General features: G+C 35.7%; 1 protein-coding gene across 5 annotated transcripts; it reads left to right on the top strand.

Annotated features, from left to right (window-relative positions):
* Positions 1 to 4218: 4218 nt before the first annotated feature.
* LOC101263323 (silicon efflux transporter LSI2-like) lies at positions 4219 to 16553 on the top strand. 5 transcript variants are annotated; one of them, XM_069299135.1, is made up of 4 exons: positions 4380 to 5826; positions 5905 to 6094; positions 10034 to 10099; positions 16296 to 16553. In XM_069299135.1, the coding sequence occupies exons 1-3, from the start codon at positions 4696 to 4698 to the stop codon at positions 10063 to 10065; spliced, it is 1353 nt and encodes a 450-aa protein (XP_069155236.1). In that variant the 5' UTR covers positions 4380 to 4695; the 3' UTR covers positions 10066 to 10099; positions 16296 to 16553. The 5 variants fall into 5 exon arrangements, with proteins under 5 accessions (XP_004240725.1, XP_025887220.1, XP_025887219.1 ...); XM_004240677.5 differs by lacking the exons at positions 10034 to 10099; positions 16296 to 16553 and adding an exon at positions 6356 to 6908 and having other exon boundaries at positions 4219 to 5826; XM_026031435.2 differs by lacking the exons at positions 10034 to 10099; positions 16296 to 16553 and adding an exon at positions 7385 to 7597 and having other exon boundaries at positions 4378 to 5826.
* Positions 16554 to 18146: the final 1593 nt, after the last annotated feature.

The raw sequence follows: 18146 nt of genomic DNA, 5'->3' as shown, positions 1-18146 counted from the left end.
AAGTTTAGACGTATCAATTATACCATAGCATAATAATTTATTTGTACCGCACTGACATTATAACTTGATTTATGGACAATTAGTACAAAACATCACTTTTCTAAGTGAAACAAAATATACTTGAATTATTCATTTTACTTGGACAATCATTTATCTGTCCCATTCCATGACAAATGTGAATTCAATATCCTCGTCACAGTTTATATCATTGAGCGCTAGTTCATATCAAATATATCTTCCACGGTTATTTGATATTGATTTCAACAAGACATAACTTATCGAGTTCTCTTCATTTTTCATCTTTTTTAAGTACCTGAACCTTTTCTGAGGTTTTGTGAAGTGTTATGTCAATGTGCTCTTTTTATAGTACTTGCCTCATTATTATGACCATATCAATCATTTGCTCGTCTCCTTTGTCATGAAATTTTATAATTGGAATCGATTGGTCTCTTACGCTTCCGGCGTATCATAGACTCTGTCCTTCAAAGACTTCACATTGTAGTATTTGTAGCTGAATTATATCATAGGGTCAGTACATTCATCTGACAATTGATTTGCAACATTATGCAAATGAATTATCCCTTGAACTTTAAGTTCACATATTTATTTAACGAGGATCTAGATGATAATTCACAATTAACCTCACACATAATTTTCAGTTGCCAATCATTTCTTCCCCTAATGTTAGAAAATCTAACATTCATCCCAACCTTATTTGGGTATTCATCTTTGTGCGTGATGGAGCAGCTAAAATCATAACCGCACATTCAATATTTTAGATGAAAATTATTTGGTTTCTAACCCTGATCCAATTTTAATGGGGAAATCTTGTTGGCTTGATACATACATATGTTGCTACATGTTAAATAAAATTATCTCATATCAAATCTTATTTGGTAGTTTTGTTCTCATAACCATGATTTAGCTATAATTGGAGACATACAATTTCTGCTAAATCAACTAGCATTATCAATATAATTTCATAATTTGGAATTGTGCTCTTAATTTAACAATTCGAGCAAACAACTTTAGAAACACCGATTTGTAAGTTGTCACCAAAGAACATGTGACCATCGCATAGATGCATCTATCATATAGTTGCAAATGATTCACATGGCAGGTGTATGAGCCCATATTCACCTTTTTATATGTTCCAAAATCTTCAGGGAGTACAATCTCAACCTTAGTTGGTGCAATGATACGATGATCAAATTATCAGAGAATAAGCAACACAAGAGAATTCTTGAAGAATATTTGATTTATTCAGTATATAACTATATGAATTCTCAATTATTTTTGCATCATATTTTAATCGAAACGGTCAACCGATCATGCCAACTGATCTTTATTTCAGTACACTTACAATTTACTTTTACATGTGATTTCATCAGCACAAGAGAAAACAATGGGTAACCATTTACATTGATATTTATGACCTGCTTCGATTGTAGTAATCTGAAGATAATGAATCTTTTCATTTTTATAGTCTCAATATTTTTTCAATTCATTTGAAACTTAAAAAGTTTCTTTTGATTCTTACTACAACCCATTTATTATTCCTTTGGTAATAACACCACTCGTTAAAGCTTGCTATTAATTTTGTGTACTATTACATATTGAATGACATGATCCCTATAGTGAGCATCTCCTTCAAGAAGGAAATTATATTGTTATTACCATGTTCAATACATTACCTTTTGTTGTACCATAGATACACAACCAATGACAAAATTGTATTGCCACACAATATTGACCACATTTATTGGCAAGAATTAGTTCTTTCTTTTGCCCTTTCGGTAGTTCACAATAAACATACCACAATACTTATGACGTATAAATTTACACGACGATTGGTTATTCATGTCAAATTAAAAAATTATTTATTTCTCTCAAACCTTCCGTAGAGTTGAGTTGTAACATGTATTTTTTTTTTCAAACCTCCCATAGAAGTGAATTGTGGCATATATCCAACCCATAATGATTCTATCACATCTTTTGACTCATTCTCTTATAGAATGGTCGAGGATTCACGATATTCATCACAAGTCACATTCTCTTCAAGGAATGGACTAATCATTCATATGAAATTCATAAATTTGCATTATAAACACATTGCCATGACTTTAAAATTCATCATATTTCCATGACACACATCAATTTCACTTTGAAAGATGAAGTGTATCATCACTTTATCTTCTTATCTTTTGATGGATGATTTATAAACTTGTCAAATTAGTGGATCGACAACATTCACAAGTCCAATGACCTTTTATATCATTTTGATAATAAAAATTGCCTTTACATTTTGAAGGACTATTTGGAGAACCCATAGTGTTCTTCCTTTTATAGTTACTATTATAATTTCGTCCCTTCACATCCTTTTTCATACCGTTAATCATTTGTCATCTTTTAGACTAATTATTTATTGCTACCACACTCATACGATAGAATGGAGCAAGTCAACTTGCAGATTTCAAAGTTATCATATTTTGCTACCACATTCTTTACAAAGAATGAAGCAAATTCAATATCATGAATTTCAATAATTTTCATCAAAATATATTATTTGTCTTAGTCATCATTATCATCATTATGGTGCATTAGAATAAAATCCACGTCTTATCCATATAAAGTCATCTTAGGTCATAAATTTATGAGATTGAACCCAATACCTTATCATCATGGTGCATCAAAACTTAAATTGATGTCTTACTCCTTGGTGCGATAGAATTTGAATCTATCGTTTTATCCTCAAATATTTTTCATTATGTGATCCGGACTTTAACCAGATGTCTTACCCTTTTGGTGCGATGGAACTTGAATTCATCGTCTTACTCTTCAATCAATGTCATATAAGTCAATACAATAGAACTCAATTATGAGCCTTTAAATGAAATCAAGAATTATAAAAGCAAATTTAGTCAAAATAAGATTGAGAGTTTTTTTCATCTCTAGCAATTATAAATATTAATAAGTTCCTCATAATTAACACTTGGAAAATTAACATGATAATTTACCTCTCTATCCTTCAATTTTTTTCTGAAACAAAGAATTGGTAATATAATCATAAATCAATGTATAAAATTGTTAAAGTAAAACAAATCAATATGTTCTACCTTTTCATAAATCACAAATATACTAAAATAAATTATTAGTATACGAGGATTTTATTTAAAAAATATAAGTGTGTAACATGAAAAAATAAATAAAACATATTCCTGCTCACAAATGTTTCAACTAAAACATTTTTGCGAAGTGGTACAACTTTTGAGCATATTCGTGCTGAATACGTGTTATAAAATCTAAACTCAGAATAATACAAGTATAAAGGAAGAAGATAAGAAAAGTAGATTTAGGAGAAGACTTTTTTTTTTCAAGTGTGTCTTACATAGAGAATGATATCTCTATTTATAAAGAGAGAAATCACTTCAAGGTCACCTCGATGAATGTCAAATTAATAGATACATAGTTCTCCACTAAGATTTATATTACTTTAGAAATACATATCCATATTAAGGATAAAGTACCTTGGAAATACACATTCCTGATAAGGATAAGTTCATGAATTATCTTAATGAACAATCCATTTAGTTCAATGAAATTATAAAATTTATATTTTATCTATAAAATTATCATATTATATTCTATATCTCATATCAAACGACTCGTTAATACTTGTAAATTTCGAAATATTAATATTCGTAAATAATTAAAATTATAACACACATAGCATATCCAAGTTGTTGCATAAACTGGGAGGTGGACAATTATCCAGGTCATCGTGTTCATCTATTTCTAATTTAAGGTCCACGTACATCTGACTTGACAATCAAGTCTCAACCGACAATAGGTATATATTTATTATAGGTAAGAATAATACTAATTAATGATTTTTTTTCCAGTTCTCAATAATTCATTATCTTAGTAATATTTTCAGAAAGCTAACATGGTTATAATTACGTCACCAGATTACTATTTGATTTATTGTTTAATTAATGCTACATCATTACACATTCTTCTGACTTGTGAAACTTATAGTTACTAGCTTGTCGAAATTTTTATTAAAGAATTTAGAACAAGAAACAGTAAATATATGAAAAAGTTGAAATTTAATATTAAACATATATAACTATTTTGATAATAATATTTATTTTATATAAATAATTTTTTTTTTATCGAAAGCTATTAGTACATCTTTGATTTTTTGAAAGTCAAATCAATTTTTTATAAAAAAAAACAAACAGCATGAATAAATAATTTGCGGTTGGCACCTCCCCTACCACTACCTTGGAGTTGCAACTTCAGTATCAATTGCCTAATAAGAAAAAACAGTAAATTTATTTAAAAATCATAATTTTTAAGACGGTCGATAGTTTAAATTGTGTTTAGTTGAAAGTATTTTGGATAGGAATAAATACTGAAGTGGGGTCGGAGGAGTGATCCAATGCAGTTTACCTTAAATCAAAAGTGTTTGAATGATAAATCTTTATTCACATCCAATGAGTAATGCCAAAAAGACAAACCTTTTTTTTTGGCTGATTTCAGTGTAACGTAGAATTGCCTTTACTCTGTTGTAACATCATTTTTGATCTGTCAAACAAACCTCAACTTACCCTTTTCAGATATCCAAATCAAATTTTTGCCTTGTTGTTGTTGCTGATGTACCTATTTGTTTTTTCATCTTGAAACATAAAAATGGTTATGGCAGCCACTGTTAAAGTAGGTCTTGGATCCGTTGGCTTTGTTGTATTTTGGGTATTGGCTGTTTTTCCTGCTGTACCTTTCATGCCTATTGGAAGGACTGCAGGTTCTCTCCTTGGAGCTATGCTTATGGTTGTTTTTGGAGTCATAACTCCGGATCAAGCATATGCTGCTATTGATCTTCCAATTTTAGGCCTTCTTTTCGGGACTATGGTGGTTAGTGTTTATCTAGAAAGAGCAGATATGTTTAAATACTTGGGTAAATTGTTGGCTTGGAAGAGTCAAGGAGCTAAGGATTTGCTCTGTAGAATCTGCTTGATCTCAGCTGTTTCGAGTGCTTTTTTTACGAATGATACGTCTTGTGTTGTATTAACCGAGTTTGTATTGAAAATAGCTAGGCAACAGAATCTACCACCACATCCGTTTCTGTTAGCTCTTGCTTCCAGTGCGAACATTGGATCTTCAGTAACTCCAATTGGGAATCCACAGAACTTAGTTATAGCAGTACAAAGCAAGATATCTTTTGGCAAGTTTTTATTTGGTATTTTTCCTGCAATGCTTGTTGGCGTAACTGTTAATGCTCTGCTTCTGCTTTGTATGTATTGGAAGTTGTTGTCTGTACAAAAGGATGTAGAGGATGCTGCTGCGGAACTAGTTCCTGAAGAGGAAGTCGTTTCTCATAGGTTTTCTCCAGCGACATTGTCACATCTCACTTCCTTGAATTCTCAAGAATTGAATAATTCGTTAGGAGTGAATGGTCACGCAAATCATGCGGAGACGCTTAGGAATCGTGTCATTGTTGGAGAGTGTGAAATACAAAAGGCATTTGATTCGTCTAGGAATTCAAATGCCTCAACGAATGATGGATCACTAATGAAAAGAGAGGAGAATGTGTCTTCAAAGAGAGATGAATATCAAGATGATGAAAACTTCAGAGCTTACGACGAAATGTGCTACTTCCCAAAAGTATGGAGAAATAAGCTGTGGAAAATATGTGTCTATCTTGTTACCATGGGTATGTTAATAGCTTTGCTAATGGGTCTGAACATGTCTTGGACTGCTATCACTGCAGCACTTGCGCTCGTGGTTCTTGATTTCAAAGATGCCAGACCTAGCTTAGAAAAGGTAGCAGAGAATTGGTTAACAGTAATGTGGTTATCATTTGATGTATGTCTTCTTCATTCTGTTCTTTCGATTGTACAGGTTTCGTATTCGCTTTTGATATTCTTCTGTGGTATGTTTATCACGGTTGACGGCTTTAACAAAACTGGGATTCCAAGTGCTCTTTGGGATTTTATGGAGCCATATTCCAAGATAGATCATGCTGCAGGCATAGCAGTTCTTGCACTTGTCATTCTGGTCCTGTCAAATGTGGCTTCAAATGTGCCTACTGGTATGCGTCTCCTGCACTTTTTGACCCCTTAAATCAACCCTGTCTTTCTTTTTTTTTACTTGGATTTCATTTCTTTGCGCATTATATGTTTTAATTGTTGGTGAATGTATGTATGTGTACAAATAATATATAAAACAAATAGCTAAAAAAAGTTGTATTGGAATTAAAAGTTACAAGACTAAGAAAAGTGTAAGAAGATGAAGAAACAGAGAAAACTGCATCTTAATTATAGTTACAATGTTTTTTTTAATTTGGCCTTAGTATTGCTGCTCGGAGGACGAGTTGCTGCATCAGCAGCTGCAATATCTCCTGAGAGTGAGCAGAAAGCGTGGCTCATATTAGCATGGGTCAGCACCGTGGCAGGGAACCTTTCACTCTTAGGCTCAGCAGCAAACTTAATAGTGTGTGAACAGGCTCGTCGGGCTCAACACTTTGGCTACAATCTCTCCTTCTGGAGTCATCTCAAATTTGGAGTTCCGTCTACCCTCATTGTTACAGGCATTGGTTTGATGCTCATTCGAGGATGACACGTTTTTCAGTCCCCGTTACTGTGTTTTTGAATCGACAACTATCATTCTTGTCTTGTGCAAGTCTTATGGACAGTCTGGTATGCATGGGGTCTAGAAAAGGGCTACATTACAAGGGTCTATTGTACGTAGTCTTATCATGCATCTGTTGTTTCCTCAGGTTGAACTTTTGACCTCGTGATCACATTACCAATTCTCTTCGATCATCCAGATCTCATAAATCCAACATCTATATATATATATATGTATTGTTTTACTATAATCCAACATGTTAAGAGTTCATAGTATTCAAGCTGGCAAGTCGTTCATAATGTGAGATTATGTTCCTTTATTTGTTTATATATCATGATAAGATATATAAAGAAACTAATAATCTTTTTAGATCTCAATTTCCAAACAAACATTAGTCTAATCAAAATGTGGCAGTGAGATTATTTAAGGAATCTCATTGCATGTATTTGCTATAGCCTATAGACTCACAAACGCCATTTAATTCGAGTGAGTTTGGTATAAAATATTTTTTTGGAAAATATTTTTAAATATTTTATGTTTGATTGGTTAAAATATTTTTAAAAATATTTTCTTCAAGAAAACAAGGCTTCTTAAAAAATACGATCATCCCACCCCACCACTCCTGAATCACCCCTCCCTATTTTATTGCGTTCATATAATATTTTGTTAGATTATATATAAATATTTTTTTGTAACCGATATGAGTACATGAACTTAAGTTTATATTTTTTTTTTCTATTGTATAAAGAAGTAGGTCTTCGTCAACATGCTTGCTTTGGAGACAAGGGTAATTTGGTGATTTTGTTCAAGAGAAGGGTAATTTGGTAATTTTGTAGAAGCAACAAGAAGTTTAGTATTTTTTTTTAAAAAAGTATTGTTTGCTTTATGTTTCTTTTTTAAATTGTTATATATTTGAAAATTACCTAAATAATATTATAATATCACGATAATTTATAACTTTAAATATTTTTATAACATACGAAATTTTGGTTTATTTTTGAAATAGTTACATAAAATGAGATAGAAGAAATAACATATATTATTTCAAAATGATGTAAAAAATTACTAAAAATCACAATAAAATAACAACTTAAAATATTCGAGTGACATAAAAAAAATATTTGGTTTACTATGATATTTTATCGGTGTCACATAAAATGGGAAAGAGAAAACAACATATATTATTTGAAAATGATATAAAAAGTAGTATAAATCACAATAATTAACAACTTAAAATATGTGAAAGTCAAAATAGATTTGGCTAACTCTCGAAATTCTACTAGTGTGACATAAATTGAAACAGAGAAATTAACATTTATTATTTGAAAATTACATTAAAAATACCATAATTACAATAATTTACAACTTGAAGTATAATAAGAAATTAAAAAATTGGTTAATTTTAAAAATTATATCACGTGTTACATAAATTGGGATAAATTGAGCAATATTATATTATTTAAATTTATGTAAAAAAAATTAACATAAGTCACAATAATTAATAACTTTAAACACTTAAAACCATATAAAAATTTGGATGGCTCTCCAAATTCCATTAAATATTATATCAAGATGTCCAAAAATAATAGTGTGTGTCTGTCAAAGTAAAATTAAAAAAAATAATACTCCATTATGATATTTGGGGTTGGTTTTGAACTTAGAACTCCCTTCAAATGGAATGAATATTACTACTATGCAAAGCCCAAAAGCTTTTAAAATAAATAAATAAATAAATAAATAAATAGATATATATATATATATATATATATATATATATATATATATATATATATATATAATTTTATTTTTCAAGTAAAGCTACGCCCCTGCTTTGTAACGACCTGTTTAGTTGTTTTGAGCAGCAGATTTCAATTCTGGAAAAACTGGCAGAAGCGACGGACCCACGACGGACCGTCATGGGCACGACGGACCGTCGCAGGGTCTCGTTTCAAAACACTTAGAAAATATGAAATTGGGTACTGGAAATCGACTCTCTGAACTTCGTGACGGAATGGCAGGACGGACTGTCACAGGTGTGACGGACCGTCACAGACCCTTCAGAGAAATTGAGTCTCTGAACTCTGTGACGGGCAGCAGGACGGACCGTCGCAGGCGCGACGGGCCGTCACAGACAGCGAAATCCCAGTCTGGGTCGGATTTCTTTATACGTTTTAAGGGACGTTTTTGACTATTCCTGCCTTAATTATAAAGTTAGTGGGTTAATGTTAATAAGTCTAATTACTTGGGGTTAAAAGAGTTAACCTTAAGTTAATTAGTGAGTTATTATTGCCATCTTTCATTCTTAATTATATACTAATTAGAGTAAAAGAAAGAGGGTTTGAATAAAGAAAATAGAAAGAACAAGAGAAAGAGAGAGAAAGTTGGACGAGAGAGAGGATCGAACGAGAGGAAAAACACAAAGCTTGGGAAATTGCTTGCTTGATCACGAATCTTCGGTGGAGGTAGGTTATGGTTTTCATGCTTTCATAGTAAACTCTTAATAGCGAATGATATGTATTGATAATATTGTAAACCCTGCTATGTGCTTAATTGTATGCTTGCATTAACGTAATTATATAATTGTGATTATATAAGCATGATGAAGTTATTGAATCTCAAATCTTGCAAACCCTAATCTACTTTGTTAATGATGATGCCTTGGTATAAAAGAAGGCTTGATGAACGAAAGTAGTGAGATTAGGGGATCGGGTGCCACGTTCCGGTACCAGGATAGTATATGAGGATCGGAGTGTCACGTTCCGCACCAGGATAGAATATGGATCGGGTGCCACGTTCCGGTACCAGGATAGTATATGAGGATCGGAGTGTCACGTTTCGACACCAGGATAGAATATGGATCGGGTGCCACGTTCCAGTACCAGGATAGTATATGAGGATCGGAGTGTCACGTTCCGACACCAGGATAGAATATGGATCGGGTGCCACGTTCCGGTACTAGGATAGAATGAGGATCGGAGTGTCACGTTCCGACACCAGGATAGTATATGGATCGGGTGCCACGTTCCGGTACCAGGATAGAATATGGATCGGGTGCCACGTTCCGGTACCAGGATAGTATATGAGGAGCGGAGTGTCACGTACCGACACGAGAGGAATAAAGATAATGAATCTTGAAAGATGTTAATATATTCAATCTAATGAACCTAATTCCCAAATGAGTATGATGAGGAGGCGTGAGTCCTCATTGATGAGCTTGGTGTTGTAACCAAGGGTTATGATAATTGTAAATGCTGCATGCTAAGGATATTAATTGATTTTATGATATTATCTGATATATACTGTTTTCTATTTTGAGTTGGCCGATGATATCTACTCAGTACCCGTGTTTTGTACTGACCCCTACTTTTATGTTTTCTTCTTTGTTATTTGTGGAGTGCAGTAAACGTGCCGTCGTCTTCAACTCAACAGTAATTCTAGCCAGTCTTCGTCACATCGGATCTTCAGGGTGAGCTAATGCTTCTAGCTTGGACTGGATCTTCTTCCTCATGTCTTGATGCCTTGAAGTTCCGGCATGGACTAACTTTTATTTGTTTTAGCTTCTTAGAATACTCTTAGTTTAGTAATTTGATCATAGATGTTCTTGTGGTGATGACTTCCAGATTTTGGGGATAATAATAGTTATTGATTTTGTTAATGAGTTTAAGTCTTCCGCATTACTTTCTGTTGATATTATATTAAAATGTTAAGGTCTAGATTGGTTGGTTCGCTCACATAGGAGGGTAAGTGTGGGTGCCAGTCGCGGCCCGGATTTGGGTCGTGACAAACTTGGTATCAGAGCATTAGATTCGTTGGTCTCATCACACAAAAACGATTATATTAGAGTCTTAAGGAACGGTAGGGGGACGCCTTTACTTTTCTTTGAGAGGCTATAAGACTTTAGGAAAATTCCATTCTTTCTTTCTTTCGTGCTATTACTTGGATCCAATTGGTATCTAGGTGATACAAATTGGTATCTGACCATCTTCACTCTATTTCGCGGATGGTTAGAACTAGAGCAACGACTGCGACAACACCAACATCGGCAAGACAAGAAGCGTCTGAGCTAGCCACTGGGGCTGTAGCTCGAGGAAGAGTAGCGGCAAGAGGCCGTGGTAGAGGTCATGGGAGGACGTCCTCTAGAGGAAGAGGGCGAGCACCTAGCCCGTCTGATACTAGGGCGGTGACTCCTCCACCGACTGAGGAAGTGGTAAGAGAGGGTGAGGAAGGGGAGAATGAACAAGTGCAAAATGAGGAATTTCCACCCCAACCTACCCCAGAGATGATCAATCAGGTTCTCGCTTATCTTAGTGGGTTGTCTGATCATGGTCAGGCCCCTCCAGTGTTTTCTGCACCAAGACCTCCGGTTTCAGAGGTACAACATGCAGCCACTATGGCTCCTCGTATGGATGCTTCATTGGACATAGGCACGTTTCCACGTCTGACTACTGGGCCTATAATGACAAATGATCAGCATGAACTTTTCAGTAAGTTCTTGAAATTGAAACCTCCAGTCTTCAAGGGTGCTGAATATGAGGATGCTTACAATTTTCGGGTTGACTGTCATGAGCTACTACACAAGATGGGTATAGTAGAACGGTTTGGTGTTGAGTTCGTGAGTTATCAGTTTCAAGGGAACGCCAAAATGTGGTGGCGGTCACATGTTGAGTGTCAACCAACGGAGGCACCACCTATGACTTGGGCCTCATTCTCTAGCTTGTTTATGGAGAAGTATATCCCCCGGACTTTGAGGGATAGGAAAAGGGATGAGTTCTTGAGCCTAGAGCAAGGTAGGATGTCGGTCAATCCATATGAGGTCAGAGTTGCGGATTTCAGCCTTACAGGTAGCGGCTAAGCCAAAATCCTTTCAAGAAATGGTTAACTTCGATGTAATTCTGGGTATGACTTGGTTTTCTCCAAATTTTGCAATCTTGGATTGTAATGCTAAAACCGTGATGTTAGCCAAGCCTGGGACAGATCTGTTAGTGTGGGAGGGTGACTACACTTCCAATCCGGTGCGTATCATCTCCTTTCTTCGTGCTAAGAAAATGGTTAGTAAAGGGTGTTTAGCCTTCTTGGCACATCTCAAGGATGACACTACCCAAGTGCCTTCGATTGAGTCGGTTTCGGTGGTCCGTGAGTTTCGGGATGTGTTCCCTGCAGACTTTCCTGGCATGCCACCGGATAGAGATATTGATTTCTGTATTGACCTTGAACCGGGTACTCGCCCCATTTCTATACCCCCTTATAGAATGGCTCCCGCGGAGTTAAGAGAGTTAAAAGCACAAATTCAAGAGTTGTTGAGCAAAGGCTTCATTAGACCAAGTGCATCTCCTTGGGGTGCTCCAGTTTTGTTTGTGAAGAAGAAGGATGGGAGTTTTCGGATGTGCATAGACTACCGGCAGTTGAACAAGGTAACCATAAAGAACAAGTATCCTCTTCCTCACATTGATGACTTGTTCGATCAGTTACAAGGTGCTTGTGTCTTCTCTAAGATTGACTTGAGATCCGGTTATCATCAATTGAAAATAAGGGCAACGGATGTGCCAAAGACTACTTTTCGAACAATGTATGGGCATTACGATTTGTAGTGATGTCTTTTGGTCTTACGAATGCCCCTGCTGCGTTCATGAGTTTGATGAACGGGATTTTTAAGCCATACTTGGACCTCTTCGTGATCGTATTTATTGATGATATACTGATATACTCTAAAAGTAAGGAGGAACATGAGGAGCATTTGAGAATGGTATTGGAAATGTTGAGGGAGAAAAAGCTTTATGCCAAGTTCTCTAAGTGTGAGTTTTGGCTAGATGCAGTGTCCTTCTTGGGGCACGTGGTTTCTAAGGATGGAGTGATGGTGGATCCTTCTAATATTGAGACAGTGAAGAATTGGATAAGACCCACTAATGTGTCAGAAATAAGGAGCTTTGTTGGTTTAGCTAACTACTACCGCCGATTTGTCAAGGGATTCTCTTCTATTGCTTCCCAACTGACGAACTTGACTAAGCAAAATGTTCCATTTGTATGGTCGGATGAGTGTGAGGAAAGCTTTCAGAAGCTCAAGACTCTGTTGACTACTGCACCAATTCTCACCTTGCCAGTGGAAGGTAAGAATTTCATTGTATATTGTGATGCATACTATTCGGGTTTGGGTGCAGTGCTAATGCAAGAGAAGAATGTGATTGCTTATGCTTCAAGATAATTAAAAGTGCATGAACGTAACTATCCAACTCATGATTTGGAATTGGTCGCGGTAGTGTTTGCATTAAAGCAATGGAGACACTATTTATATGGGGTTAAGTGTGAGGTCTATACGGATCATCGTAGCCTACAATATGTCTTTACTCAGAAATATTTGAACTTGAGACAGAGGAGATGGATGGAACTACTGAAGGACTACGACATCACTATTTTGTATCATCCAGGGAAGGCGAATGTTGTAGCGGATGCTTTAAGTAGAAAGGCGGGAAGCATGGGAAGTCTAGCTCACTTGCAAGCTTCTAGACGCTCATTGGCTAGAGAAGTTCAGATTCTGGCTAACGACCTTATGAGATTAGAAGTAAATGAGAAGGGAGGATTTTTAGCTTGTGTGGAGGCAAGATCTTCCTTCTTTGACAAGATTAAGGGAAAGCAGTTTAATGATGAAAAATTGATCCGGATCCGAGATAAAGTGTTGCAAGGAGAGGTTAAAGAAGCAACAATCGATGAGGAAGGTGTTTTGAGGATTAAGGGAAGGGTATGTGTACCCCGCGTCGACGATTTGATCAACACTATTCTGACAAAGGCTCATAGTTCAAGGTATTCGATACATCCGGGTGCAACCAAGATGTACCGTGACCTAAAGCAACACTTTTGGTGGAGTAGAATGAAGCATGATATTGTGAATTTTATTGCCAAATGTCCAAACTGTCAACAAGTAAAGTATGAACACCAAAGGCCCGGAGGAACACTTCAGAGAAGGCCCATTCCTGAATGGAAGTGGGAAAGGATTGCAATGGATTTCGTGGTTGGTCTTCCAAAGACATTGGGAAAGTTTGATTCTATTTGGGTAATTGTTGATAGGTTCACTAAGTCTGCTCACTTCATTCCAGTCAAGGTGACTTACAATGCAGAGAAGTTAGCCAAAATTTACATCTCGGAAGTGGTGCGATTGCATGGGGTTCCACTTTCCATTATATCAGATAGAGGTACGCAGTTTACTTCTAAGTTTTGGAAAACATTGCATGCGGAATTGGGTACTAGGTTGGACCTTAGTACTGCGTTCCATCCTCAGACCGATGGTCAGTCTGAGAGAACGATTCAAGTGTTGGAGGATATGATTCGCGTATGTGTGATAGAGTTTGGTAGCTATTGGGATAGCTTCTTACCCTTAGCGGAGTTTTCATACAATAATAGCTATCACTCAAGCATTGATATGGCTCCATTTGAAGCATTGTATGGTAGGAGATGTAGGTCCCCCATTGGTTGGTTTGATGCATTCGAGGTAAGACCTTGGGGTACTGATCTTTTGCGGAATTCGATAGAGAAAGTGAAATCTATTCAAGAAAAGCTTCTAGCGGCGCAAAGTAGACAAAAAGAATATGCAGATCGAAAGGTTAGAGACTTAGAGTTCATGGAGGGAGAACAAGTCTTGCTGAAGGTTTCGCCCATGAAAGGGGTGATGCGGTTTGGTAAAAGGGGTAAGCTAAGTCCAAGGTACATTGGTCCCTTTGAAGTACTTAAGCGAGTAGGGGAGGTGGCTTATGAATTAGCCTTGCCTCCAGGGCTGTCCGGAGTACATCCGGTATTCCATGTGTCGATGTTGAAAAGATACCATGGGGATGAAAATTAAATCATCCGTTGGGATTAAGTTTTGCTTGATGAGAACTTGTCTTATGAGGAGGAACCTGTTGCCATTCTAGATAGAGAAATTCACAAGTTGAGATCAAGGGAGATTGCATCCATCAAAGTTCAATGGAAGAATCGACCCGTTGAAGAAGCCACTTGGGAGAAGGAGGCAGATATGCGAGAAAAATACCCACATCTGTTTACAGACTCAGGTACTCCTTTTCGCCCTTGTTTTCCTTCTTGTGATCGTTCGGGGACGAACGATGGGTAAATTGGTATCTAATGTAACGACCTGTTTAGTCGTTTTGAGCAGCAGATTTCAATTCTGGAAAAACTGGCAGAAGCGACGGACCCCACGACGGACCGTCATGGGCACGACGGACCGTCGCAGGGTCTCGTTTCAAAACACTTAGAAAATCTGAAATTGGATACTGGAAATCGACTCTCTGAACTTCGTGACGGAATGGCAGGACGGACCGTCACAGACCCTTCAGAGAAATTGAGTCTCTGAACTCTGTGACGGGCAGCAGGACGGACCGTCGCAGGCGCGACGGGCCGTCACAGACTGCGAAATCCCAGTCTGGGTCGGATTTCTTTATACGTTTTAAGGGACATTTTTGACTATTCCTACCTTAATTATAAAGTTAGTGGGTTAATGTTAATAAGTCTAATTACTTGGGGGTTAAAAGAGTTAACCTTAAGTTAATTAGTGGGTTATTATTGTCATCTTTCATTCTTAATTATATACTAATTAGGGTAAAAGAAAGAGGGTTTGAATAAATAAAATAGAAAGAACAAGAGAAAGAGAGAGAAAGTTGAACGAGAGAGAGGATCGAACGAGAGGAAAAACACAAAGCTTGGGAAATTACTTGCTTGATCACGAATCTTCGGTGGAGGTAGGTTATGGTTTTCATGCTTTCATAGTAAACTCTTAATAGCGAATGATATGTATTGATAATATTGTAAACCATGCTATGTGCTTAATTGTATGCTTGCATTAACGTAATTATATAACTGTGATTATATAAGCATGATGAAGTTATTGAATCCCAAATCTTGCAAACCCTAATCTACTTTATTAATGATGATGCCTTGGTATAAAAGAAGGCTTGATGAAAGAAAGTAGTGAGATTAGGGGATCGGGTGCCACGTTTCGGTACCAGGATAGTATATGAGGATCGGAGTGTCACGTTCCGGTACCAGGATAGTATATGAGGATCGGAGTGTCACATTCCGACACCAGGATAGAATATGGATCGGGTGCCACGTTCCGGTACCAGGATAGTATATGAGGATCGGAGTGTCACGTTCCGACACCAGGATAGAATATGGATCGGGTGCCACGTTCTGGTACCAGGATAGTATATGAGGATCGGAGTGTCACGTTCCAACACCAGGATAGAATATGGATCGGGTGCCACGTTCTGGTACCAGGATAGAATGAGGATCGGAGTGTCACGTTCCGACACCAGGATAGTATATGGATCGGGTGCCACGTTCCGGTACCAGGATAGTATATGAGGAGCGGAGTGTCACGTACCGACACGAGAGGAATAAAGATAATGAATCTTGAAAGATGTTAATATATTCAATCTAATGAACCTAATTCCCAAATGAGTATGATGAGGAGGCGTGAGTCCTCATTGATGAGCTTGGTGTTGTAACCAAGGGTTATGATAATTGTAAATGCTGCATGCTAAGGATATTAATTGATTTTATGATATTATCTGATATATACTGTTTTCTATTTTGAGTTGGCCGATGATATCTACTCAGTACCCGTGTTTTGTACTGACCCCTACTTTTATGTTTTCTTCTTTGTTATTTGTGGAGTGCAGTAAATGTGTCGTCGTCTTCAACTCAACAGTAATTCTAGCCAGTCTTCGTCACACCGGATCTTCAGGGTGAGCTAATGCTTCTAGCTTGGACTGGATCTTCTTACTCATGTCTTGAAGCCTTGAAGTTCCGGCATGGACTAGCTTTTATTTGTTTTAGCTTCTTAGAATACTCTTAGTTTAGTAATTTGATCATAGATGTTCTTGTGGTGATGACTTCCAGATTTTGGGGATAATAATAGTTATTGATTTTTTTAATGAGTTTAAGTCTTCCGCATTACTTTCTGTTGATATTATATTGAAATGTTAAGGTTTAGATTGGTTGGTTCGCTTACATAGGAGGGTAAGTGTGGGTGCCAGTCGCGGCCCGGATTTGGGTCGTGACATGCTTGCATGATAAGGATTCATGTATCGAGTAATTATATAATAGAGAAAACTATTAGCTAGAGATATTCTCTCTTTTTTTTTAATAAAAATTTTCTAAGACTTAGATTTTATAAAAATGTATGTATTTTAATAAAATATTTGTTTTAGTCATACTTTTAAAAATTAAATTATTTAATTTAGAAGGAATAAATATATATGTTTGGTGTCGAGTATTTCGTACAACATTTAGTAAAATTTAGGTGTGTAGTTTTTTGTACAACATTTAGTAAAATTTGGTCATATAAAAATCAAATAAAAAGAGGAGAGGAAAAACATTCTCTTGTGATTACTAACGAAGTGAATAATTTTTTTTTAATTTTTGGATCTCTTAGTCTAAAAATAAAAGAATTTTAAGTGTAAAAACAAAACAGCATCAAACCATTAAAAATGCTTAAATATTCAGATCTAAAAATGAAAGAATTTTATGTGCAAAAACAGAAACGACATCAAATAAAAAGAAAGTGTGTAAAAGACTATAAAATCAAACTTATGAGAAAATTATTATTGCTTCGAATTATGAATAATTAATCTCTTATTACGGGTTATTCATAATCAATTGAGCTTGATAACGTGAATAAGATTCTTTTATCGATTTATTGATAATAAGCTATTGATTTTGACGATTTTAATAACAATAATATCAATTCTTAATCATTTGAGATTTTTTCTTAATTGGATGTTAACTTATATAGGTAGTAAATTAATAAATCATGGGTATACCATTAAGAGTCCTTAACTTGGCCGATTTGGTTTCTGTTGTTGTGGAGCATTGTGTCCAATTAAATTAAGTATTTAAGTTTCATTATTATTCTAAAATAGAATTTATATTTCATAACTTCATAGGGATTATGTTTAGCTATAGTTATTAGTGTATAATAGAATTTGGATTTTCTACTTTAGTAAGAATTAGACTTTCAATAGTGTATAAAACACCTATATATATAAAGGGGCTTTGATCAACAAATCATAAAATTGTATTTTAACCACAAAAAAAAAGGGACAAGATATCAAAGTTCTCATTTTTATTTAATTCTAAGGTTTCGGCCTCCCTTCAACGAACTGAAGTTATATGCAAAATAGGTTGATCTAGAAATTCAAACAAAAGTCAATATAAATCAAAATCAGCTAATTTAGATTTGTCTAGTCAACATACTGCGATTTGATCCTCCTATAAGAATCCTAACACTTTAGTGCTAAAGCTCGACAATGAGCGATGAGAATCAATAGGTCCCAAAAGGGACGTGTGTTTACAAAAAGCACTAATAGACTCTAAATTTACAGAAATAAAACAACGTCTCAACGAAAAAGTTGTCCAAGTCATGTAGGAGCAATTTTTTGGACTTAAAATTGCCTCTAGAAAATCAATACTCCACAAAATAGAGTTGAGTAGTTTTCCGACGACAAGCAGATCAACAAATCCTGCAACTA

This window comes from Solanum lycopersicum, chromosome 6 (genome assembly GCF_036512215.1).
Source record: "Solanum lycopersicum chromosome 6, SLM_r2.1".
Classification (NCBI taxonomy): Eukaryota; Viridiplantae; Streptophyta; class Magnoliopsida; order Solanales; family Solanaceae; genus Solanum; species Solanum lycopersicum.
The sequence above is the reverse complement of the archived record's forward strand: the minus strand, read 5'-3'. Positions and strand labels throughout refer to the sequence as shown.